At 44.4% G+C, this 26,324-nt stretch overlaps 2 protein-coding genes across 2 annotated transcripts in view; one reads left to right on the forward strand and one right to left on the reverse strand.

Moving 5' to 3' along the window:
- Positions 1-26,324, forward strand: part of TMIGD1 (transmembrane and immunoglobulin domain containing 1) — a 532,600-nt gene that overhangs the window by 228,716 nt on the left and 277,560 nt on the right. The gene's annotated exons all lie outside the window — the stretch shown is intronic.
- Positions 1-26,324, reverse strand: part of CPD (carboxypeptidase D) — a 239,753-nt gene that overhangs the window by 69,008 nt on the left and 144,421 nt on the right. The window contains exons 7-13 of the mRNA XM_082244945.1: positions 20,692-20,859; positions 18,475-18,584; positions 10,246-10,348; positions 8,230-8,372; positions 7,984-8,153; positions 2,195-2,512; positions 1,271-1,466 (exon numbers count right to left, since the gene is read on the reverse strand). Of these exons, the coding sequence (XP_082101071.1) occupies positions 1,271-1,466; positions 2,195-2,512; positions 7,984-8,153; positions 8,230-8,372; positions 10,246-10,348; positions 18,475-18,584; positions 20,692-20,859 (1,208 nt within the window). The remainder of the gene's footprint in view (positions 1-1,270; positions 1,467-2,194; positions 2,513-7,983; positions 8,154-8,229; positions 8,373-10,245; positions 10,349-18,474; positions 18,585-20,691; positions 20,860-26,324) is intronic.

Here is a 26,324-nt window from a genome sequence, read left to right on the forward strand (position 1 = left end):
GATCAACTGCGAGTATAGGATTGTGTATATGGGATTATATGATTGGTTTTTCTTTACTGTTTTTTATTGGTTGAGCCAGATGGACTTGTGTATTTTTTCAACCTGACTAACTAACTATGTAGCTATACATTTGTGAGCAACTATTTCCAAGCATGAAGCACACGAAGAGCAAAATTTAAACCAAAATATTTGATGAGCACCTTGCAAAATCATTGAGAATTGCTCCTACATCCATAGAACCAGATATTGATGAGTTACTTTATCATAAACAGTGTCAAATATCACACTAGTTTTATGTTGCCCTCTTTTACTTTTATAATAAATAAATATTAAAAAAAAATAAGTTTTATTACTCAGATAGCTACATCTATATTAGAGATCGTTACCTTGTAATCTGCCCAAATTTTTCAGCTCATCAGCTACCCTTATTGTTAGTGTATTTTATGTGTGGCCCAAGACAATTCCTCTACTTCCAATGTGGCCCAGGAAGGTCAAAAGGTTGGACACCCCTGATTTAAAGCATACATTTAATACACCAGGTCACATTGCTACTTAAACTTTTTTTTTGCCAGTTATGTGTTATCCTGTGAGCTCCATCCTGTGAGCGGAATCTAAGTTTATATACCCAATATTCCCACAGGCTAAGGCAGAGAGCAGATAGGAAGGGGAGAGCTAAGAAAAATGGGAGGAAGGAAGGTGAACACAGAGCACAGAGAAATGTGCAGTAGGAAATTAGACCAGCTCAGAAGCATATATAGTTGCTTCCATTATTGTGGCTGTAATAGATAACAAAGAAATTCAAAATTCCCCCGACTTTCTAACTGGTGTGACTTGTTTACCTGTCTGGGTTGTGAAGTGCACATACGGCCAGGGTGGAGTACCAAGGAGCCAAGACCTCTAATCATGCTGCACCCAGGATAGGGTGAGCCCTTGGGCAAAAAGACTTTGAAGCAAAATAAAAGATACAGTAGGCAACTCGTGTTTTCTGAATTAAAGCAGCAGTGTTATTATACAGAAATAAACACAAGTTCCCTTTATGTATAGTATATTGGCAAGCAACCATGAATCTCAGTGGTGTTCTTAGACAAACTCCAAGAATGCTTTGTCAACCATCTTAGGAAAACATGCATTACGGAACATACACAAGGTAATGTATTAATTAGTGCATAAATCCTGGGGCTCCCATGTTCTGCTAATTCATGCAGCTGAAACTGGATAATCTGTTTGTGTGTGTACACAGTCCAGAATACACTGATGACAAAAACCTCACCTTGGTTATTGCACCATTCTTCTTATAGTTCAAGCACAGAAATTCTGCAAACGTCAAGAGCAACTCCGTGCCCACGGGAGCATTGCCATGGACTCCGGCAACAAACCTGATCTTTGGCTCCTCTGGCTCAGACACATTTGGTTTATTGGAGATCTCGAGAGACCAAATGTGCCGATACTCAACACTCTGACCCAATCTATACAAAAAAAAAGCAGGAAGAGATGTATTATAATTATCTGTTGTATGAAACAGCCACATTTATCATTAACAAGACAGGAAGTCCAACAGAAACCAAGGCTCCTGCTTGTCAAGCTGCAGCAGGGAAGGATCCTTATTGCCAGATATCCTTACCGGAGACAAGAATATCAGATTCTAGATGTTACACTACAACTGGTCTCAGACCATGTGCAAATAGTGTATGGTCCTTTTTGGGCACACACAATTCCACATGTACGACAATGATAGGTCTTACACTTCTTTCAAATCTACCTCTGAAGTTGTCTCACAGCAGCAACTAAGTGGCTGTGGAAGTCTAGTGTATTGATATTCATATTTACATATGTGAAATGTGAGATTTCACTCAAACAGTGGTGCCACAAAACTCAGACCCGGTTTTATTCACACATCACAGTAAGTGCAGAGGATCCCTAAAATCTCACATGCATATGGGCAGGTGTACGAATCTGCATACTAAACAAATAAAATAGGAATTCCATGTCCATTTGGTGAGTAACTGCTTTATTTCTTGGGCAGCAAATGTTGCCATTCAATGAATAGATGATACTTATAGAGTAAATGTATTCATTAAAACTGACTAATATCTAAAAATATCTGGTATTTATGAACAATCTGTGGAGATTTGTGAAAGTGGAGATTTCTCAAATAATTTACAATTAGTAATAAAACAAAACAGAGTACATTTACCTGGTAAGTTTAGTAATGTTTGGGTAATTAAGATTTAGCCCTCGGAGTGATTCTGAAAGGTCGTGATAAGACCTATACCGATACAGATCTATGTCACTTGATCTTGACAGCAAGAGGCGTTCCAGACCATTTTCAGCTGAAAGATCTTTGATTAGCATCTCAAATTCCTTTGTGTTGGGGTCTGACTTTTCTGTTTCTAGTACAGACATTTTTCTTTGGTCTTCCTTGTGCATATCGGCACCTGAGCGGGTGAGTGTGAAGTTTGTCACTACAGCATCTCCTTCTGTGACATTAACGGTTTTCGTAACAGGAACATACCTGGAGGAAAGCAAACCAGTGTGAATTTTTATATATACAATAGAAAAATCTTGGATTGCAAGCATAATTCGCTCCGGAAACATGCTTGCAAACCAAAGCACTCGTACATCAAAGTGAATTTCCCAATAAGAAATAATGGAAATTTGTTCCACAACCATTTATTTATAAGTCCTTCAGTTTAGAGTCCATATAAAAATATTATAGCAATAGGATAGGCTGTGTAACCATAAAATGTCCATCCACAAATGGCAGCCTCCACAACGGGAATATGGTTACATTTAATGAAGGTTCAACATTTAGCAACTCACATGGTTGATGATTAAAATTGGATTTTTGTCTTACCGTAAAATCCATTTCTCTGATGTGCATTGACAAACACAGCTCTTTATCTTCTTGATATGGGCCTATGGAGCAGTCCCTGGGGGTATACTCCCACTTCCTGCTATAGGTATTCAGTTTTGTAACAATCATTTTCAGAAGGAAAAACCCGAACGCCATAGAGGGGCAGGTGCTGTGTCCGTTAATGAACATTAGAGAAATGGATTTTATGGTAAGACAAAAATCCCATTTCCTCTTTCTTCCAATGATGGACACAACTCTTCATCTTCTTGACTGTAGGGACGTCCCAAACCAGTGTCAAACACGAGGTGTTGGAACAGCAGATAAAACAAACTTTCCCAAGGCTAAACATAGCCAACCAGGTAACTTGAAGCTTAAGTGTCAACAACTGGAGCTCACCTGAAAAAAAACACCCTTAAAGAGGGCAAGTCCTTTAAACAGCAGCCTGCAAAATTTTGCGGCCAAAATGGCTGGGATGGATCGGGACATGGAGGTAAGCATCCTTGAGGTCGAGGGTTACTAGAAAGGCCGCCTCTGGAAGTAAGGATCTTACTGAGAAGATGGATTCCATCTTTAATTTCTTGTATTGGCTCGATCGGTTGAGGCCTTTCAGGTGTAGGATTAGCGATGCTTGCCCGAGTATTTTGCCCTAAGGAAAAACTTGAGAGAGTAACCTGATACTTGCTAAGAAGGATGTAGTTCTATTATCACCCTTTCTTTTAGTAGATCTGGGACAGCTACCTCCAGATTTCCTTGGGTGTAGTGAATCAGAGAGTCGTGACATGGAAGCTACTTGGTGGCTTTGTCATGAATTCTATTCTGTACCCCTCGTTGATTATCTTCAGGATGAAAGGGTTTGCACAGAAACTTTGCCATTGTTGGAAAAAGTGTCACAATCTTCCTCCCACTGGTAAGCTGGCGTCGTTGGGCCCAGAGTTGGGGAAGACGACGTTCGATTTCCCCTTGTTTTTGTTAAAGACCCATCTTTGTTGGGGATGTGTCTTTTCCCCTTTTGATTGAGTTTCTCCTCTTGGGCATCGAAAAAAGTTTTCGGCTTTTCTTTTGGAGGGGAATACTTTGGATTTGTCGGCTGACCTTGCTAACACTTTGTCAAGCTCTGGACCGAACAGTAAGCTACCGTCAAAGGGGATGTTACATACCTTATTCTTTGACACATAGTCTCCATCCCTTGAGCCAGACAGCCCTCCTGGCCGCATTAGCCTGTGGTGCAAGCTGAAAATTGAACAGCTTCCGCAGAGGCATCAGCCATATATGCCACTCCCTTTTCGATCAAGAGCAGAAAGTCCAGCACCTCCTCTGTGTCAGGGACTTTTTCCAGATGACCACAGAGTTGTTCAAGCCAGAATGACACGTTCCCAGCTACGCAGGTAATGGCCATGTTAGGCTGAAATCCTGCCGCCTCTTCCTCGTAAGCCCTCCTTGGCGTCACATCTATTTTCTTATCCAAAGGATCCTTCAGGAGGCCCGTATCGAAGAATAAATCAGATTTTTTTGAAACTCTGGCCAAAGATGCGTCTAATTTTAGGCATATGGCTGGGACGCCTTTCATTTCTTCAAAAATCTCCTTTTTAGGATTCAGGAAAAAAAAAAAAAAAAAATGTTTCCCCCAGCAATCCCAAAGAGGCATGGTGAGTTTTTTTGAAGTTGTAATTTTTTCCCCCAACTCTTGGGAAAATTAAGAAATTTTTTTTTTTTTTTACACAAAATTGTCATATTAACAAGTTATTTCTCACACACAGTATATGCATACTGGCAATTACACCCCAAAATACATTCTGCTACTCCTTCTGAGTATGGCAATACCAGGTGTGAGACTTTTACACAGCCTGGCCACATACAGAGGCCCAACATGCAAGGAGCACCGTCAGGTGTTCTAGGAGCGTAAATTACACATATAATTTTCTAACGACCTATCACAGTTTTGAAGGCCCTGGAGCACCAGGACAATGGAATTACCCACAAAATGACCGCATTTTGGAAAGCAAACACCCTAACGTACAGTGGGTACGGAAAGTATTCAGACCCCCTTAAATTTTTCACTCTTTGTTATATTGCAGCCATTTGCTAAAATCATTTAAGTTCATTCTTCTTCCTCATGAATGTACACATAGCACCCCAAACTGACAGAAAAACACAGAATTGTTGACATTGTTGCAGATTTATTAAAAAAAGAAAAACTGAAATATCACATGGTCCTAAGTATTCAGACCCTTTGCTGTGACACTCATATATTTAACTCAGGTGCTTTCCATTTCTTCTGATCATCCTTGAGATGGTTCTACACCTTCATTTGAGTCCAGCTGTGTTTGATTATACTGATTGGACTTGATTAGGAAAGCCACACACCTGTCTATACAAGACCTTCCAGATCACAATGCATGTCAGAGCAAATGAGAATCATGAGGTCAAAGGAACTGCCTGAAGAGCTCAGAGACAGAATTGTGGCAAGGCACAGATCTGGCCAAGGTTACAAAAAGATTTCTGCTGCACTTAAGGTTCCTAAGAGCACAGTGGCCTCCATAATCCTCAAATGGATGACGTTTGGGACGACCAGAACCCTTCCTAGAGCTGGCCGTCCGGCCAAACTGAGCTATCGGGGGAGAAGAGCCTTGGTGAGAGAGGTAAAGAAGAACCCAAAGATCACTGTGGCTGAGCTCCAGAGATGCAGTCAGGAGATGGGAGAAAGTTGTAGAAAGTCAACCATCACTGCAGCCCTCCACCAGTCGGGGCTTTATGGCAGAGTGGCCCGACGGAAGCCTCTCCTCAGTGTAAGACACATGAAAGCCCGCATGGAGTTTGCTAAAAAACACCTGAAGGACTCCAAGATGGTGAGAAATAGGATTCTCTGGTCTGATGAGACCAAAATAGAACTTTTTGGCCTTAATTCTAAGCGGTATGTGTGGAGAAAACCAGGCACTGCTCATCACCTGTCCAATACAGTCCCAACAGTGAAGCATGGTGGTGGCAGCATCATGCTGTGGGGGTGTTTTTCAGCTGCAGGGACAGGACGACTGGTTGCAATCGAGGGAAAGATGAATGCGGCCAAGTACAGGGATATCCTGGACAAAAACCTTCTCCAGAGTGCTCTGGACCTCAGACTGGGCCGAAGGTTTACCTTCCAACAAGACAATGACCCTAAGCACACAGCTAAAATAACGAAGGAGTGGCTTCACAACAACTCCGTGACTGTTCTTGAATGGCCCAGCCAGAGCCCTGACTTAAACCCAATTGAGCATCTCTGGAGAGACCTACAAATGGCTGTCCACCAACGTTTACCATCCAACCTGACAGAACTGGAGAGGATCTGCAAGGAGGAATGGCAGAGGATCCCCAAATCCAGGTGTGAAAGACTTGTTGCATCTTTCCCAAAAAGACTCCTGGCTGTATTAGATCAAAAGGGGCTTCTACTAAATACTGAGCAAAGGGTCTGAATACTTAGGACCATGTGATATTTCAGTTTTTCTTTTTAATAAATCTGCAACAATGTCAACAATTCTGTGTTTTTCTGTCAGTATGGGGTGCTATGTGTACATTCATGAGGAAGAAGAATGAACTTAAATGATTTTAGCAAATGGCTGCAATATAACAAAGAGTGAAAAATTTAAGGGGGTCTGAATACTTTCCGTACCCACTGTATATCCTTTGAGGCATAATGAGTCTTTTGAACATGTAATTTTTTTCCACAAGTTTTTGGAAAATGTGGAAAGAAAATGAAAACATATATTTTTTTTTACACAAAGTTGTCAATTTATAAGATATTTTTATAACATAGCATGTACACAGCAAAAATTACACCCCAAAATACATTCTGCTACTCCTCCTGAGTATGGCGATACCACATATGTGAGACTTTGTCACAGCATAGCCACATACAAAGACCCAACATGCAAGGAGCACCGTCAGGTGTTCCAGGAGCATAAATTCCACATATAATTTCATTACAACCAATCACACTTTTGAAGGCCCTGGAGCACCAGGACAATGGAAACCCCTACAAAATGACCCCATTTTGGAAAGCAAACACCCCAACACATAATCTAGGAGGCATGGGCTGCAGATAGGTACCCAGGTACTCTGATGGGCTGCAGACAGGTACTCAGGTACTCTGATGGGCTGCAGACAGGTATTCGGGTACTCTGATGGGCTTCAGAGAGGTACTTGGGTATTCTGATGGGCTAGAGACAGGTACTCGGGTAATCTGATGGGCTGCAGATAGGTACTCGGGCACTCTGGCTGAAGACAGGTACTCGGGTACTTTGGGCTGGAGACAGGTACTCAGGTACTCTGATGGGCTACAGAGAGGTACTCGGGTACTATGATGGGCTACAGAGAGGTACTCGGGTACTATGATGGGCTACAGAGACAGGTACCCAGATACTTTGATGGGCAGGAGACAGGTACTCTATTGGGCTGCAGATAGGTACTCAGGTACTCTGAAGGGCTGGAGACAGGTACTCGGGTACTCTGATGACAGGTACTTGGGTACTCTGATGGGCTGGTGACAGGTACTTGGGTACGCTGATGACATGCTCTCGGGTACTTTGATGGGCTGCAGAGAGGTACTTGGGTAATCTGATGGGCTGGAGACGGGTACTCGGGTACTCTGGGCTGGAGACAGGTACTCGGGACAGACAATCTCCATCCCTGGACAGTGCAATCACACAATCACAGCCAGCCACATGGTAAAGAGCGATTTTTTAATGGCTCTGTACATCGATCAGGGATGGGCTGTGTCCCGAGGGAAATGCTGCATCCCCGATAACCGCACTGCAAGCCCCCGGGGGGAGCAGCGAGAACAGGCAGACGTCATATGATCCTGGAGGGAGGGAGTGTTCCTGCCGGCATCTTTTTATAATGCGCCGGTAGGGAAATGGTTAAACCTATCTGTGCTTGTGTTTCCTGCAGGAGGAGGAGCCTATCGTGTGACCGTCCTGTAGGATGACCTGGGAAATAAAGGATTTGTGAGGGCTTATATACTCACAGCCTAAAAAAAAAAAAAAAAAAAAAAAAAAACACAAGAAGGCAGCCAATGTGTTATCTATAGCTTTAAATTGAAGCTGATCTACTAAACTGTAAAACAAGATGTAATGTTAATGGAGAATGATACCTACCCTCTGGCAGAGGCTGTAACTTTATATGTACCGGGGACCAACAACCTCCAGTAATCCCCAGCCTTGTCAGAGGTCACAGGATGATCAATGTCAGCAACACAAATAGTAGCATTGAAGATACCTCTTCCATCTGTGGCATCAAGCACGAATCCTTTGATTCCTTTGTGTACCTAAAGAATACAGATGTCAGTACAATATGGACAACACAAGTGGAAAAAAAAGCACAGCCGCCAAATACACACTTACCTGTTTTATGAATGACAGCAATGATTGGTGGTTGTTTTCCCAGTAAGCTGGAAGTTCTGACGCCATAGGATATTTCACACAGCCCAGCTCAATGGTTACTTCGAAACAATTTGTGTTGAGATAATTCCAGTCTTGCATTCCACCTAAGAATTACAGTGTAAAGGTTTAAAAAAAACTATATAAACCAACTACACATCATAAAAATTAAACAATTTTAGAAAACTACAACATTTTTTGTTTATGGTTTATCTGTGGTGCTAGAAGACATACTCATGTAAAGAATCTCAAAAAAACCAATGCCACTTCCCTTGTTCGATGAATTTTCACAAATGTTGTATGGTGAAGTACAAAGCCAAGGTTGGCATACCAAATTCTCAGGAGTCATAAGTCCGAAGACGGGTTAGTCCTCCCCCAACTTGAGAAACTATTACAGGGTGGTGGCCAGGACTAGAATACTTAGCTGGCGGCATCACATAAATCAAAACAAATTAGGTGATACTAGAGAAAATAATGCCAGGCCGTAATTTGGTTCATGCCCCGTGGGTACCCCACCTATAGAGAGGTCTCTCAGACACCATTTCTTTTCTTGCTATTCACACCTTAAACATTTTGGACTCCGCAATCAGGGCACTCTATCCCCACCGGTATTCCCCTTCTTCCATTGAGTGGCTTCCCCTCAGGTGAATCTCTGTCTTTCTTCTGGATGTGAGCAACTGATAGGGACACCAGTTGTTTTAATTTCAGCCGAGTGAAACATTGCACACGCTACAGGAATTCAGGGAGGTGTGTGGTATGTTCAATTAGGATGCTTACAGACACAAGCATTTGCAACATTTCATTACCACTCACCTGAGGGGAATCAAAGCTGTGGACACCCTTATGAGATTGGAGTCCCTCTGGCTAAGTTGCCCATCGACAAGGGATTACTATCCACTACCTAACACATAAGCATTTGAAGGTTTTTTTTTAGAAAGTGGAAGGAGATAAAGTGTTCATTCTCAGATTCCCAGAGCCACTCCATTCTGAAACTGACCCATTCCTCTTCTATTTGTTCTAAAACACAAGAGACTAAGTTGTTAATTCCCTAATCAGAGGAGAGCGTATTGAGGAGGAGCAGGGTGTGCAGAGAGCGAGTTGAGAGCATGCAGCAGGGAGCTGCAGCGGGAGACGCGTGCAGGGGAGACGCTGAGGGGGGCGGTGAGACTGGGACCTGGTCTTGGTCTGTGGCAGTCCGTGTCTGTGACAGGGGGCGGTAACGGTGGTGGCGGAGTACTGACATTGTCACCGACAGGAGGAGAGAGGCTAATGGAACTGTAAGTGAATGGACGGCTGATAGGGGAGTCAGCTGATTGGTGGGGGCCGGCGGGGGGGAGGATCCGGGGGGTGACAGTCACAGCTGAAAGACCAGGGAATACCAAGCATTTGGACTGGGAATACTTGGTGACAGAGTACTTGGTGACAGAGTACCTTAGCATCTCTCTCATACCTCACGTGTGATTTGAACGCTATTTACTTATGCGGCCACGACTTACATATGCGTTTGTGTGCGAAAACGAGGGGATGTGTGCACTTCAAATTTTTTTTTTTTTTTTAACACTTTGGGAAGGGTGGGGGGGGGGGCAATCAAAATATCTGAATGTGACTTCAATCACTTGCTAAAATGGATGGCTAACTGGACACAGGACACTGTAAATCAGACACTAATTGTATATACTAAAATCTAAATGAATGCAGCCAACTAAAGTAACTAATTCACATAACAGAAGAAGATGCTTTTTGTGGTTAGAAACATCTCTACCCCATATCAGAATTTCACTGGACATTTTTCTAAGTAAAAGCTTCTACATAATGATAAAATATTGTGAACAGCTCTCTGCCAAAATACATATGTTTTTTTTTTTATACAACAGTGCTAAGGTGAACATATTGCAGTAACACAGCAACTGGGTTTATTTCTATTGTAGTTAGGGAAGAAAGTGGTCAGTAATGGCATATTCTATCTGTATAGCAAATTACCTGGAACATTATACCAATTAGCACCATTGGTGATTCCTTGAGGGAAATTGTCATTTGGATAGATCTCCTTACATGGAATACCAGTAAACATTTTATTATTTTCCTAAAAAAAATAAATAAAAAATGAATTTTCATACACAAGAAGCACAAGCAAATCAGGAAAATGGCAAAGCAGAAGTATATATAGTTAACACAGTCACAGCATCCGCCCCACCGTACATAAAGGACAGAACCGATTATATCTCATTTATACATTATTACATTAAAGTGATAGTAAAGCTTGACTGTTTTTTTTTAATTAAAATAACAAACGTTATACTTATCTGCTCTGATCTGGGCAGCCCTGATCCTCCTCTTCTCGGGTCCCCCGTTGAAACTCCTGGCTCCTATCCTCTGCCAAGTGCTTGCCATGGGGGCACTTGTGTGTGCTAGCTCCCGAGCCCCGCTTCTTGTGCCCATAAGACACACAGCGCAAGACTCGGTCCCGTCCCCCGCTGCCTCGTCACTGGCTGTGATTGACAGCGGCAGGAGACATGGCACCTGTGCCAATTATGAGTGAGACAGCCTCAGCTCTTAAGCACATCGAAGGATCAAGATCAGGCTCAGGTAAGTATTTGGGGGGAGCTGCATGGAGAAGTTTTTTTTTACGTTACTACATAAAATGCAGTTGGCGAAAAAACCTTCTGCCTTTACATCCACTTTAAAACTGATCTGTACAACAAAGAAATTATAAAGTACCAAAGCATTCAAAATATGGAAAATAAAATACTAGAAATTAAGCATATTTCAGGTTTAAATTAGTAACAATACATTCATTTTATTTTTTTTAAAGACTTACTATGTTTTTGTTACATACAAATTGTTGCCAAAACACAGAACAACAGTTTCACTTCTATTCTGCAGAAAGTGGAGCAATTAGTCAAGGCATACAAATAGACATAATGTAACACCAGTTTACATCAGTAACACTACTTGTCTCAATGCATCTTCATTTTGCTGAGATTTAAAGGTGTACAGACTCTTAAAATGTAACCTGGCTTGCTAATAAAGGAAAAGATCTACTATTCAACCAGACTGTGGCTAGACCTGAGTACACTCTCTGCTATTATTTACATTACAGAAGTGCTCTGCTTCAATGTGACACACGAGGGTGCTACAGTACAGTAAAGAATTTGGAACAAAGGCTTTTTTTATTTTTTAACTAAATAATTGTACACTTAATTTCAGATTAAAAAGGTATAGACCAGGGGTCTCCAAACTTTCTAAACAAAGGGCAAGTTTATGGTCCTTCAGATTTAAGAAGGGCCGGACTGTGGCCAATGGGAGTAGAAAAGGTCCCGACGTCAGTGATATTATACAAAGCGCTATCTTTGGTGTCAGTGGGAGGAATAATGCCCCATCATGAGAGTCAGTAGGAGGAATTGTGCCCCATCATTGGTGTCATTGGGAGGACCTGTGCCATAATGTTGATGCCATTGGGAGGAATGTCTGCCGCTCCTCACTAAAGCATTTATGTAATTGCAGTAATTGTGTATATTTTGGAAGAACAATGGTGCAAGTACTTGATTATGTTGGCGCACGTTATTGGACAATAGTAAAAACTGCTGCAGGTCACTCTAATAAAGCGCATCTTCACCCAAAAGAGGAAGTTTTACTGCTTGATGAATTTCAAAAGCAATGAACCTCTGTACCAATGTCTGTTGAGGCTGTGGAATACATGTTGCTATCTGTATCTTTTTGTACCTATGTAGGTTTTATTTAACAAAATTCAACAAACCTCAAAAAAAAAAAAGTATATTTAAAAAAGGTAAAAAAGCTTTTTATCCATTTTGGATAGAGTAGGGAAGGGTAAAACTGTGATTTGTTTGCCATTTATCAAAAAGCTAGTGATTAAAATTCCTACTTAAGAGGGGAGTCACTGGAACAATTGCACACATTGCAATATTTTTCTTCTATTCACGTTCTGGTGCCAACTCAAAACTTTTGGATTTACCATCACTTTTTCCCAGGGACACTGGTAATCAGAACTGGAGAGAGAGAGAATCTCCTTAACAGGGACGCAGACAGCAGTAAAAATCTGATAATGGTCCTAACCCCTCACTCCGCTATCCAAATCTTAGAAAAAAAAAAAGAAAAAAAAAAGTTTTGCCTTCAGTAATTCTTGAAACATTTTGATCTGGACGTTTTGGCAGCAAATCTTTGATCTATATTGTAAGCTCATGGCAACTTCTGTCCACATGACCCCTATCTATGGTGGCCCTCCTATCCGTGATCCCTTGGTAAATGGGCAACCGAATTAGACTCCATTATGGACCTAGGACATCTGTTGGCCCAGGAAACCGGGAAGAAAACACAATTCTCACTCTCACCTCATTTGCTTGGTCCTTTTTTCCGGCTTATCTGGCTTGGGCCAACATGGATCCTACCTCCATCTCTCCTCAGCCATGATGAAGTGCCCCCTTGCCTTCCCCCCCCCTCTCCTTTCTGTCTGTATTTTCCCCTTAACCCTTTCACTTTACTAGTCACCTATAGGTGACCTCCCCTTTTTGAACACGTATGTGTACTTGTTACCAGTGTACCCACTGACCATACCACTGTTCGACACATATATATTTTCCATATCACATCCTGTTAATGATATACTTTCTACTTACATGCCTGTCTCGGGCTGTTTAATATGTGTCAACTTTTTTTTGTACCGCAGATTGAAGAAACTGTGCTTAAATATGTCTATGAATATTGTATTCTCAGTTCCTTTACTTTTGGATTGTAAAACTTTTACTAAAACAAGATTTAACGTAAAATTTGATCTGGTGATTAAATCTCTTTAAAGGTAAACATATTATTAAAGAAATCAGGGCTGCCACTGCTGAAGACATTCTGAAAAACAAGATTTTTGTAAGATCTTACCATAAAATCTTTTTCTCTTAAGTCCATTGACAGACGCAGCCTCCATCCTTATTAGCTGAATGAGTTATGCTGCCCCCCTGCAGGAGTAGTCTAGGCAGGAAAAATTTAAATGTACACACCCACGGGCGGTCCCCACAGGCAAAACCCACACACCCTCTGCTCAGCAAACCAGTTTAGTTGTAAGCAGTGAAGAAAAAAAACATCTCCATATCAGAGGGGTGGGTGCTGCGTCTGTCAATGGACTTCAGAGAAAAAGATTTTACAGTAAGATCTTACAAAAATCTTGTTTTCTCTATCGTCCATTGACAGACGCAGCCTCTGTCTTTTCATTAGCTGAATGGGACATCCCAAAGCAGTGTAGGCATGAGGGGTGGGAAGAACGCAACCAGAAAGTAATGTAAACTCCAAAGGCTAAACTTTGCCCACTGGGTAACGTGAAGCTCAACCAAACAACAAGAGCTCACCCAGGTTAAAAGACCCCTAAGAGAAACAAAAACATTCTCTTACAAAACAGCAGCCTGCAAAACCTTGCAGCCAAAAGAGTCAAAGATGCCAACAAATCCACCTTGTAGAATTTAATAAAGGTGTGCACAGACGACCAACTCGCTGCCTTACAAACTTGTACAATAGAGGCCTGATGGCGAAAAGCCCAAGAGGCACTCAGCGCTCTAGTAGAATGTGCCTTCACAAGGAAAAGAGGAAACTGACCCTTGAGTGAATAAGCCTAAACAACCGCCTGCCTGATCCATCTCGAAATGGTCACAGCAGAAGCAGCCAAACCTTTGCGAGGACCGTCCGTAAGGACAAAGAGAGAGTCCGATTTTGATAAGGACTCAGTAACCGTCAGATAAACTCTTATTACCCGAACAAGATCCAAAGAGTGCAAGGCAAGTTCTTTGGAATGCTTAGGCTTAGGACATAAGGAAGGCAACACAATGTCTTCATTAAGATGAAAAGCCGACACCACGTTAGGGAGAAAAGACAGATTAGGGTGGAGTACCACTTTATCCCTGTGAACCACCAAATAAGGTGAACGACAGAACAGCGACACCAACTCAGATACTCTGCGAGCAGAAGTAATAGCCACTAGGAAGGCAACCTTCTGTGACAAGGAAAGCAGAGAAATCTCCCTAATATTCTCAAAAGGAGGCTATGAAGAACAGACAAAACCAGATTGAGATTCCACAGAGGTAACAGAGATCTCCTAGGAGGAGCCAGATGACGCACCCTCTGAATAAAAGTGTGAATCAAGCTATTAGTAGCCAACGGACGTTGGATGTAAATAGCCAAGGCCGACACCTGACCCTTGATAGTGCCCAACGCCAAAAGCTGCTCAACCCCCTTTTGTAAAAAGGCCAAAACCCTAGCTATAGAAAACAAGCGAGGGTGCAACTGCAGCAATTCACACCACGAAATGTATGATTTCCACGTACGATGATAGATCTTCCTAGATGCCGACTTCCTGGCCTTCAAAAAGGTAGGAATCACCGTGTCAGAAAGGCCTCCATTCCTCAACCCCTTGCTTTCAACAGCCAAGCTGTTAAAGCCAGCGACCGTAAAGCAGGATGGAAGATAGGTCCCCGAGACAGCAGATCTTCCAGCAAAGGAAGCCTCCATGGAGGATCTACGACCATTTCTACCAGGTCTGCGTACCAATACCGCTAAAGCCAGTCTGGTGCCACCAGAACGACCGGAATGCCTACCACCGCCAGCCGGCGAAGAAACCTCAGCAGGAGTACGAGCGGGGGTGGGGGCAGCATAAATTAGCCGATAATGGCTCCAAGGAGCCAGCAGAGCGCCTGTGGTGTCGGCCAGAGGATCCCGAGACCTGGCCACAAACCTCTGGAACTTTCTGTTGAAGCGAGACGCAAACAGATCCAACTCGGGAGTCCCCCACCGGGCACATAGGAGGTGAAACACCTCCGGATGAAGGGACCATTCCCCTTGATCCAACACCTGATGACTCAGGTAATCCGTTTTACAATTCTCCACACCCAGGATGTGGACTGCGGAAGGAGCTGGAACATTGGCTTCCACCCAAACCAGAATCTCGGCCACCTCCTTGGCTGCCAGGACACTCTTGGTGCCCCCTTGATGATTGATGTAAGCCACAGCCGTGGCATTGTCCAATTGTATCCGAACCGGAGAACCGCGTAGCCGACTCGTCCAGTGGAACAAACAAAGCTTGATGGCTCTGAGCTCCAGAATGTTGATCGGCAAGGAGGACTCTTCTGACGCCCAAGTCCCCTGGGCACAGAGCTTCCCCAGCACTCCACCCCAGCTGGACAGGCTGACCACCGTCCAGAACAGCAGCAGGAAGGACTTGCCCTGACACAAAGCTGGAGACTGGATCCACCAGGATAGAGCCGACACAGCTTCCCGAAGATCCTTCAAATGCTCTGGAGACAGGTGAAGATTTGACTGAAAAAAATCTGTCCCCTGGCCGGGACCAAAATTTAATTTTGTACCCGGAACAAATCAGTTTGCGAACCCATTTGTCTTGAACGAAGGAAGTGCAGGGTTCCTGAAAGAAGCCCAGACATCCCCCCACCCAAGAAACGGGTGAGGGAGCCCCTTCATGCTGAAGAGAACTTGTCCGCAGCACCGGACTGACTGGTCTTGGACTTGTCCCAGTGCTTCTTAGACCCTCCAGAAGCTCTGAACGGCTTACCTTTTTCTTGCGCCACAGGGGCACGAAAAAAACGTCTATGAGCAGTAAAGGATGGACCCCGCTTTGGCACGGGGTGTTTTACCTTTGGAGGATTGAGGAAGAAGAGTACTCTTCCCGCCAGTCAGACCCTTGACCAACTCATCCAGTGAGTCGCCAAACAAACTCTCCCAGAAAAGGGAGATCCCTCAGGGCTTTCTTGAAGCTTGGTCAGCCGACCAGCTCTTCAGACAAACCATGCGCCGTAGGGCAATCCCCACAGCTGAAACTCTGGCCACCAGGGGAGACACATCCAGGGACGCATTACACAGGAACACCAGGGCCTGGGCCATCTGGTCCACAAGTTCCATCAGTTCTGGGGGAACTATGTCAGGGTCCAAGTTCCCTTTCAGAACTGTAATCTATTCCGTAAATGTCTGTGATACCAGAACAGACATAAAGACCGGTTACAAAATGGAACCCTCCAACACGTGAAGATGGCGGGAAAGGGATTCCACCTGCCTGTCCACCGGATCCGTAAAAACCGGGGAATCTTCCACAGGCACAATGATAGAATTGTTCAACCTGGAAACAGGGTGGTTCACCTTAGGTGGCACCGTCCAACGGTTGGAGACCGTATTAGCAAAAGGATACAGGCGTTTAAAGCATTTTGGCACAACTAGCATGTGCTTAACACACCACCATTGGTCATTCACAATATCATGAAAAGTCTCGGGACAGGGAAAAACCTCGCCAGAGTTTTGGGTCTTGCGGGAGCCAAAGGCCAACCGTGTCCCTGCCGGCGTGGGCTCATCAGCCAATTTTAAAGTTTCCCTCACCGAAATAATCACCAAAGCGCATTCCTGTGCTGCAGCTGAAGAAGACAGGTCCTTTTCACCATCTGACTGCGAGGACAGCGACCCTGCAGGTAGGGTCGGGGGGGGGTTGGCATCCGTGGCGACCACATCAGCCTCTGAATCAGAGGACTCCACCAAAGATGGAGAAGGCAGCGGCCGTTTTTGGCTATTAACCTTTTTCATGACAAAATCACCTTTTGTTGCCAGGCTTTCCAGAGCGGCTCAAATCGCGGCCAGCGACTGTGATCCGGACTGCCTGGTAGTCGCACAGAATAGGTCTGAGGGTGAAATTACAGCCTGGGACTCCATATTCAAAGTTACAGAAAAACGGAGTACTGTCACTTTGAGAAGCGCCGATCGAGGTTTCCACTGCAGATCGCTGTGGTCTGCAGTGTCCCCCTCAATTATGCACTAACAGCACAGTGTGTAGGGATATGCCCGCAAAGACCCCAATACTGTACCACCACCAGAGAAAACCCTCCTGAATGGCCTGCAGCAGGAAGAAGAATCATATGAAGTGACCTCACCCTGGATGTAAAAGGTCACGCTGCTAATGCAGTACATAGATCTACACAAAAGTGGTTGCCAATGCATTTTAATAGGAAGCTCAGGGAAAATGGCTGCCCCATACAAGTCAATGGGAAAAATCTACACATTGCCCACACTTAAGATGGTGGCACACACAGCGTGCCATGCCGCCAGAGACCCCCCAAATGAAGGCCTCAAGGATCTACAAGACCCAGCAAGCAACCAGATACTATTGCCACCCCCCTCAGAACATCAGGCGCCCCAGTTACATAGCCCCCGGCGGGGGCGGGAGACGGGGCACAGAGGCCGGGTACCTGACAGGCCAGGGGGATCTTTTAGGATGTACAGGTCCTTTTATCCCCAGGAGAGGGCCCACATCCCCCCCAAGGCCAGCAGGGGCAAGGGGGGGTCACATTTACTCACTATACCATGGACCGGGTGGGCTCCGCCCCGGGCAGACCTCCTCCCACCCGAAGTGGGGGTGCTGCCAGCTAAGGGGTACGCTGCGGCTCAGGGTGTTGCAGGTTGTTGCGTCCCGGCGAGGCGACCGCTCGCAGGCTCGTCCCCATCCGAAAAGGGGCACCGTCGTGGAGAGGCCTAACCTGCTCACACTCATAGGCCAGGGTGGGGGGACCATAAGGATCTAGATTATCCAGTGCGAAGCCCCAGCCGGCATTGCTTGCAGATCACCAGGAGGATCCCCCTGAACACTAGCTAGCAAAGTGAGTAAAGAGAAATAAAACAAAATATTCTGAAAAGAATAAAAAACTGAGACCGAATTCCCAGCAGGAAACCTAGGTCCTACTCCTTCTCTAGGCAGAAACAAAACTGGTTTGCTGAGCAGAGGGTGTGTGGGTTATGACTGTGGGGATGGCCCGTGGGCATGTACATTTAAATTTTTCCTGCCTAGACTACTCCTGCAGGGGGCAGCATAACCCCTTCAGCTAACGAAGATGGAGGCTGCGTCTGTCAACGGACGATAGAGAAATTCTTTTTAGCAATCCCTGCCTTCAGACTGGAAAGATGGAAACACTATATTAAATGTTTAATCACAATAAATTATAATATTCTACAAGTAATAACAAAATATATATAAAATCTTAATTTTGTATGTTAAAATAAAAAAATTAAAGGAAAGGCAGGCTGAAACCATAAAAGAAAATGATATTGTTCACCATGTTTATCGCCTGGGCTCACATATATCAATATATCTAGCATATATTCAGCAGACACAGCAGCATAGCAGCTGCTAGGGGCTCACACAGGGCTTTGTCTCTCTAAGCTCACCTTGGAATAGGATAGTGCCAGTTGTTGGAACACCGCATCATCTGGGGATTTACTGTACATAGACAAGCCTTTCTCGTCATCATCAAATGGATAATTAACCACAAGGGAACCTGCAGACACAAGTCCACAATTAGAAAATGCATGCATATACAGAAATTACATTTGGCATAACTGGATTTATAACAAATATTATAGGAGATTTTCAAAGAAAAGCTACACCTTCTGAAACATTATGGAATACTTGAGCCACTAAAAGGATTAAAGTCAGGTACAGAGATATAATGGCACTCACAGCAAATTATTGGGCCTAATTTAACCAAGTGTTTAAAGGAAAAATTGTCTGTTGGTCCCATTCTCCCATTTGTGTTAGTAGTGCAGTTGAAGGACATGGCTGTCAATGATTGGAGTTCCTAATTTTGGAATAGCACAACTCCGGGCTTCACTTGAATTTGTCTTCCAGTTCCAAGCAGGAAAGTGGAAATTCAGGGGATTCTTTCCACACTACAGTTGGTAAGGGTAAGAAGCAGGGGTGAGTTTTTCCATTATCCTGAAAAACTCTTTAAAATGTATGATCAACCACTGAGATCTCCTCCATGGGACCACATCTAGAATCTGCATGGTGCTCCTTTTTTTTTTGCAATAATTTTTTATTGGTTTTTAGACTTTGACAATACCAACAATCATACAATCCAATCTCTCAGTTACAATTAAATGTCAATATAATTATAAGCCTTCTAGAAATGATGAATCCAAATACCTTCTTAAATCAGACTCCATTCACACTGGTACGACTTGTCAGGCGACTTGGTCAGCCTGACAAGTCGTGCACCGTCGCTACCACTGTGTAGTACAGGAGCCGTTCTAATAGGAGCGACACAAGTCGTTCCGACTTAGAAAAAGGGTCCTGTACTACTTCGGGGCGACCTGGAGGCGACTTGCATTGACTTCCATTATGTGAAGTCCGTGCAAGTCGCGCCGAAGTCACGATGCACGCGACTTCACAGGTCGCCCCCTAAGTCGGAGCGACCTAATGAGAACGGGGTCTCACTCTTATACAAAAACAAAGAGAGAATCCAAAATAAATATACTAAACACCAAAACAAAAACACACACTCAGTGCCTTGCCTTCTAAATCCCACAAATATTTCATACAGCCATAGGCAATATGATAACTGGCTGATAATCATTAATACCTATGTACCCTCCAATATAGGACACACCAGTCAGTCTCCCCTTCTTTTAGGACAATCTATTCAGAATTAATGAAGTTGGAGCTAAACCCGGAGTAACAAACCATCTATTCCAAATATGGTGCTCCCTTTATTGGCTGTTGATATCGCATTTATATTGGAAATAAATGTAGTAGCCAAACATTTAAATTCAGGGAGATGCAGCATTGTTCTGAACTGACTTGGTGGGAGCTCCAGTACATGATCATCATTTTAATGATCTTCCTTGAGATGTACAATGTAAAGATGTTAAGGGGGATTCTAGGATGTTGCAAAGCAAAAGATCTGAATATTTTGGCTGACTACAGCAAATGCTTTAAACACAGAAAAAGCATTTATAACAAGGTTATTTGAAGTTCACAAGAAAATGCATGAAATGAATAATATTTGCAGGAACTGCTTTCAAGACATGGAGTTTTGAAACTTCTAAAGATAAATAATTAAATTGGTTTTAAACCTCTGTAATGAAAAATGAACAAAGCATATCCTTCCATAGTGTGTACTTGCCTTGATCCAAAACACCTAGTGTAATTTATATCTGCCCTCACATTCCTCTGAAATCTGCATTAGTCACTTCTAACAGTCTATGCTGATTTCCGCATTGCATTCAACTCGCAGGCAGTTCACACTGCCATATGCGACTTGCTGGGGGTGTCAATACAAAGTTAACGACACCCCCAGATCAGTTTGCATATTGCAGAGCGAGCTGTCAGTTTGGACATGAATCAAATCGCATAGGTGTGAACCCCCATGCGATCCAATTCTGGTGCAAACCCAAAAAAGGGTCCTGAGCGAGTTGTGTCCGAATGCGATGCAAATTCAGCCATACAATCCGTATGGCTGAATTTGCATCGCATGTGATTTGCAGAGCAGTGCGCTCTGAATCACATGCGATGTGTGTCATCGCATCGCATATATGTGAACCGGCTCTTAAAGAGTGTAGAAATAGCTATTAGAACTAGTTGTAATAGACCGAAACATACAGTACCTCCATGGAGATTAGCAGACAGAACAAATGGGTAATTCTTTAACCAACCCATTACAGCCAGTGTCTCCCGTTGTGGAGGGTCCATGATCTGGAAAAACTGGTCTGGGAAATTACGATTAAGATCATAATTGTTGCTGTTGTTCCTGCCGATTATTCCATCACGGTCCCCTGCAGGGAAAAAAAAAATATTGTAAACAATGGTACTTTGTACAGTGTTGTAACTTGGGAATCTACATTTAGCTTTTAATGTTTTAGCATATTAAGGGAAAAAAAAAAAAACAAAGTCTGAAAAGTTTATGAAACACATCACACAGCCTAAGCACTATTTAAAATATGAATGACAAAATAACATTCTCAGATTTATACAATAAAGCAGCATAAGGGGCTATCAGTCAGGCCTGGATTGGCTAATCGGGAGCATCGAGAGAATTCCCGGTGGGCTGGTCCAGTGCAGGGCCGGTACAAGGGGTGGAACAATTTATTGTAGTAAAGGGGGGGGGGGCGCAGCGGAGGTGAAGTGCTTAGGGCTCGGTTTAGTCTCAGCATGACAGCAGCATCTTCTGTCTGCTTCTGTCCCCAACCGTAAGCCCGCCCACCACCTGCATTTCTTTAGAATTCTTAGTTCTGTGCCCAGGTTGAGTCCCGGCATTTTCTGCATCTTCTGTCCCCGCCCACCTCCAATCAAACCTGTAGTTAATGGTCTAGGGAAGTGCTGTACGTGGTGGGGGGGCCAGTGGGCGGGGATAGAGGCCGGCAGAAGATGAAGAAAATGTCGGGACTACATCCCTGGCACGCAGAGCTAAGAATAGTAAAGCAATTCAGGTGGTGGGCGGGCTGACAGACGGGGACAGAAGCAGACAGAAGATGCCCAGATTAAACACAAGAACACTGAAGTATTACAGGAAGAACTTCTACTAAGAAGCTATGCTTCAATTAGGCAGCGCATATGTTGTCTTCCAGAATTGTGCTGAAATGTATGAATTATACTATAGTGACATGGACTTTTAAATAATGCCAATCCTTATAAATAATTATTACAGTGCATAAATGTCAAAAATGAATAAAATATACATGACGTGCTCTGTGACATTCATGTAAACATCCGTATCCAAAAGAATATAACTGTGTGTATATAACACTGCAATCAATTAAAGTGCTTAGTGCTCATGAAATACCCAATTAAATACAATTATATATATATAACACTTCAAACAAATAAAAGTGCTTTTGTGCTCAGTGCTACTAGAATTTGATCACTCAAAGTTCAGTGCAAAAAAAATTGTCCAATATTCTCCCAGTGAAGTATTCGCGACCATGCAGGGGAACAGTGGTGGTGAGTATCTCCTATTCACCCGTGCAGTATTATCTGGGGTGTGTGCTTACCAGAGGGATATGATCCCTGTTACCTTATGGCAACCAGGATCCGCCTCACTGCAGTGTTTAGCTGGAACGCACGCCGGATGCTGGACTAGTAGCCGGGAAGGAGAGACGTGATTTGCACCTGAGGGCTTGCTATTCTCCGTGATCCGGTAATTAGTATATACAGCTATTCAGCATAATGCTACATAGGCATTAATTGATTTTATATTTTGTATGAGTTTTAATGAACCCGTAATAAAGGATACGATTATTGAACAGACTACACCATGAGAAGTCCCTTGTCTCTCTCCTATTACTTACCCTGAGACATATAGGTGATCCCAAACAGAGGAAAAGTGGACGAGAGGACCATTCAACAGCTAAATATTAGCTAAAAAGCGTTCAGGATCCTGGTTGCCATAAGGTAACAGGGATCATATCCCTCTGGTAAGCGCACACTCCAGATAATACTGCACGGGTGAATAGGAGATACTCACCACCACTGTTCCCCTGCATGGTCGCGAATACTTCACTGGGAAAATATTGGACAATTTTTTTTGCACTGAACTTTGAGTGATCAAATTATAGTAGCACTAAGCACAAAAAATGGATTTTTGTAAAATCTTACCGTAAAATCCTTTTCTCTTAGCTCATTGACAGACGTAGTCCTCGGTGATACAGCACCTTCGGGTTATGTTGCCTCCACAGGAGTAGGACTAGGCAGGAAATAAAATGCTCTGGCCACACCCTAGGGGCAGTCCCAGAGGGTATATCCTCTCTCTCTCTCTGCCTCAGCAAATCAGTTATGTCATAAAAGCAGTCTTTAGAGAATTTAACCCAACCCAACTCAAAAAAACAGAGGGGCGGGTACTACGTCTGTCAATGAGCTAAGAGAAAAGGATTTTACGGTAAGATTTTACAAAAATCCATTTTTCTCTATCGCTCATTGACAGACGTAGTCCTCGGTGATACAGCACCTTCGGGAAGTCCCAGAGCAGTATCACAAATGAGGGGTGGGAAAATGGAAATCAAATCCAAATCTAGAAGGCCCAACCGGTGCCAACTAGAAGTTTACAATGCTCATCCTTAATGATGAGACTCAACAAAAAAAATTTCAAACAGAAAAAAACCCCCGAGGTAGACCACCGGTCTCCTCAAATTGCGGCCTGCAAAACCTTGCGGCCAAATGAGGCATCCGCCGATGCCATCACATCAATTTTATAAAATTTTGTAAAGGTATGTACCGACGACCAGGTGGCCGCTTTACATACCTGGACCACTGACGCCTGATGGCGAAAGGCCCAGGAAGTACTGAGCGCTCGAGTGAAGTGCGCCCTAACAGGGAACGGAGGATTCCGACCCTTAATAGAATAAGCCTGTACCACCGTCTGACTGATCCATGTAGATATGGTCGCGGCAGACACAGACAACCCCCTTCAAGGGCTATCCGTGATCACAAAAAGTGAGTCCATCTTACGAAAACCACTTTAGGAAGGAAGGATGGATTCGGAAGAAGAACCACCTTATCCCTATGAACCACCAGATCTGGGGAACGACAGGATAATGCGGCCAGTTCTGACACCCTGCGTAGAGAAGTAATGGCCACCAAGAAGGCTACCTTCTGGGAATGTAAGCAAGGGAATCTCCCTAATATCTTCAAAGAGAAGTTTCTGAAGAACCGACCACACTAAATTAAGATACCAGGCGGTAAGGGTGCGCGCACTGGCGGAGCCAGATGTCGCACCCCCTGGATGAAATTCCGCACCAAGGAATGATTAGCCAAAGGTTTCTTGAAAGAAGATTGCTAACGCCGAAAACCTGACCCTTGATCGTGCTCAAGGATAGTTTCTGCTCAACCCCTTGTTGCAGACAGACCAAAATTCGGGTCACCGAATAGGTATGTGGGGAAAATCCAATAGATTCACACCATGCAATATAAGACTTCCATGTGCTGGAAGTCGCTTTCCTTGCTTTAACTGGAGGTAGGAATAACTGAAGCTGACACTCCCTTGTCCTTCAGTACCTGGGTCTCAATGGCCAGGCCATTAAGCCAGCGACTGTAAAGCAAGATGGAAGATCGGTCTCTGAGACTGCAAATCCTCCCTGAGAGGAAGTCTCCAAGGAGCGTCCGCGACTAGCCTCGCCAAGTCGGCGTACCAGGCTTGACGAGGTCAATCCAGAATTTCCAGAATAACTGGAATTCCCTCCACCTCTATCCTGCGAAGAAGTTCCCGCAGCAACTTGAGAGGATGGAAGGCATGCCGTAGCTGATACTGCCCCCACGGGGCGATCAGCGTTTCTGCTGCGTCCGCTAGAGGATCGTGGCGCGAGCTACAAACCTCCGCACCTTCCTGTTAGGCCAAGGTGCCAACAGATCCACATCCGGGATGTCCCAATGAAGGGACAGCTAGGGAAAAAACCTCTGGATGAAGAGGCCATATGCAATTGGATCCGAATCGGGCTGCTCTAGAGCTGCTCGATCCAGTAAATCAGACAAAATCTGATCGCTCTCAATTCCGATACCCTTATTGGTAATCTGGATACTATCGGAAGAAATGACTTCCCCTGGTTGAGCATCGGAGACTTCCTGGTCCGCTCGCTCAACCGGATCCGATTGTCCAGGGAATCGGAATTCTGATTCCATTAAAAAAGAATCTCCTTCAGGAGAATTCGGGTATGAGACTGGGTATACGGTACTGCCTCTAAGAAGGCCACCATCAGTCCCAGCCAATTGACGGACAGCAACATCCGAATCGTTGAACCTTCTGGAGTTTCCCAGCAAGGAGAAACTCTCTTGCCCAGGATGTATCCAACCTTAGGCCCAGATAGTTCAGTCTCCTGGTGGGAACCAGGGATGATCTTTGGGAAAGCGAAAAAAACGCTGATGTCCTGCGATGATGGGGATATAAAGATAGGCATCCTATATGTCTATGGACGCCAGGAAATCTCTTTTATGCAGGGAGGCCACCACTGTACGGATGGACTCTATTTCTTCCCAAGTCCAGATTTGGACGCACCTTGCCCTCTTTCCTGGGCATTGTGAATAGGTTCGAATAGAACCCCTGAAACCGTTCAATGTTAGAAGGGCAGAATCGCACCGGTGGAAGTGATCGAAACTCGATCCTGTGTCCTCCAGAAACTGGTGAAGACATCCCCCCCCCACCCCAGAGATGGGTAGGGGCGCATCAGGCTATATTCTTCAGGCTTGGCTGAGCCGGACTCTTTGTTTACCCGACCAGCGCCCTTTGAAACCCCTCTAAAGGGGCTTTGGAGGGTTTCGCCTTATCGCCCGCCCTCGCGGAACGAACAACTCTATATGAGCAGAAAAGGAAGGTCCTCGTTAGTTACGAGGTCTTTTTATCCTAACAGTCTGTGGCAAGACAGCAGGTGGTACCGTCTATCCTATAAAGAGGAATTCCTCAAACGGATAGCACCTAGCCATGCGTTTGGAAATAACAGGGGTTCGTTTCAAAACGACCCCATTTGGGTAAAGGAAAATCCTTCGCCCTTTTGGTAGGCTAACAAGTACCAAAAAGGAATCTCAGTCTCAGCTACCTCTGCCGGTGTAACCTCAAGACTAAAGGTTTCCCGGACGGACACAACTAGTGCATCCACCACTCTTGTGCTATGGCGGAGGCAGAAACGTGCTCCTCACTGCTGAGGAGATATTACCTGAGACAACAGCCCCCTAAGAGGGACCTGCAACTGCATTGACCAGTTCCGAATCCGTATCTGAAGTATCTGATAAACAATAGGGGTAGGCGGGGGTCGCTACTTGACCCCCGTCCCTGACAGGCCACCTCCACCCGGGATACCAAAGACTCCAAAATTGCCGATAATGCATTAAAACACAAGTGGGGTACTGGAGGGTCCTGCGGCCACCTTGAGGGGATCAGGTGGGGATACCTATGCGGCAGGGTCAATGATTATACAAGACACTTGCCAGCGACAAAAAATGACAAAGTAAAAAAAACTTTTTTTTTTTTTTGTGTCCCCCAGTCGCAACAGCGCCCCTCAGTGTTACCTGCCTTTTTGGACCCCACAGAGAGAGAGACAGACCCCAAGGCTCATCCCTGATGCACAGAAGTTTTCATCAGCTTGCTCAGTGCTTGTCTTGTTACAGACAGGAAGTCTTTGGCCCTATTTCCTGGGTAAAAGAGGCGGCTCCGCCCCTTAACACGCCTGCCGGCTCCTCCCCCTGGCTCCATGAGGTGTTTGAGTCACCTCAAACATGGCCGCCCCCATGCTTGAGACACGAGGCTACACCAAAATGG

The sequence above is a fragment of the Pelophylax lessonae genome, assembly GCF_965119305.1.
Source record: "Pelophylax lessonae genome assembly, chromosome: 2".
Lineage (NCBI taxonomy): Eukaryota > Metazoa > Chordata > Amphibia > Anura > Ranidae > Pelophylax > Pelophylax lessonae.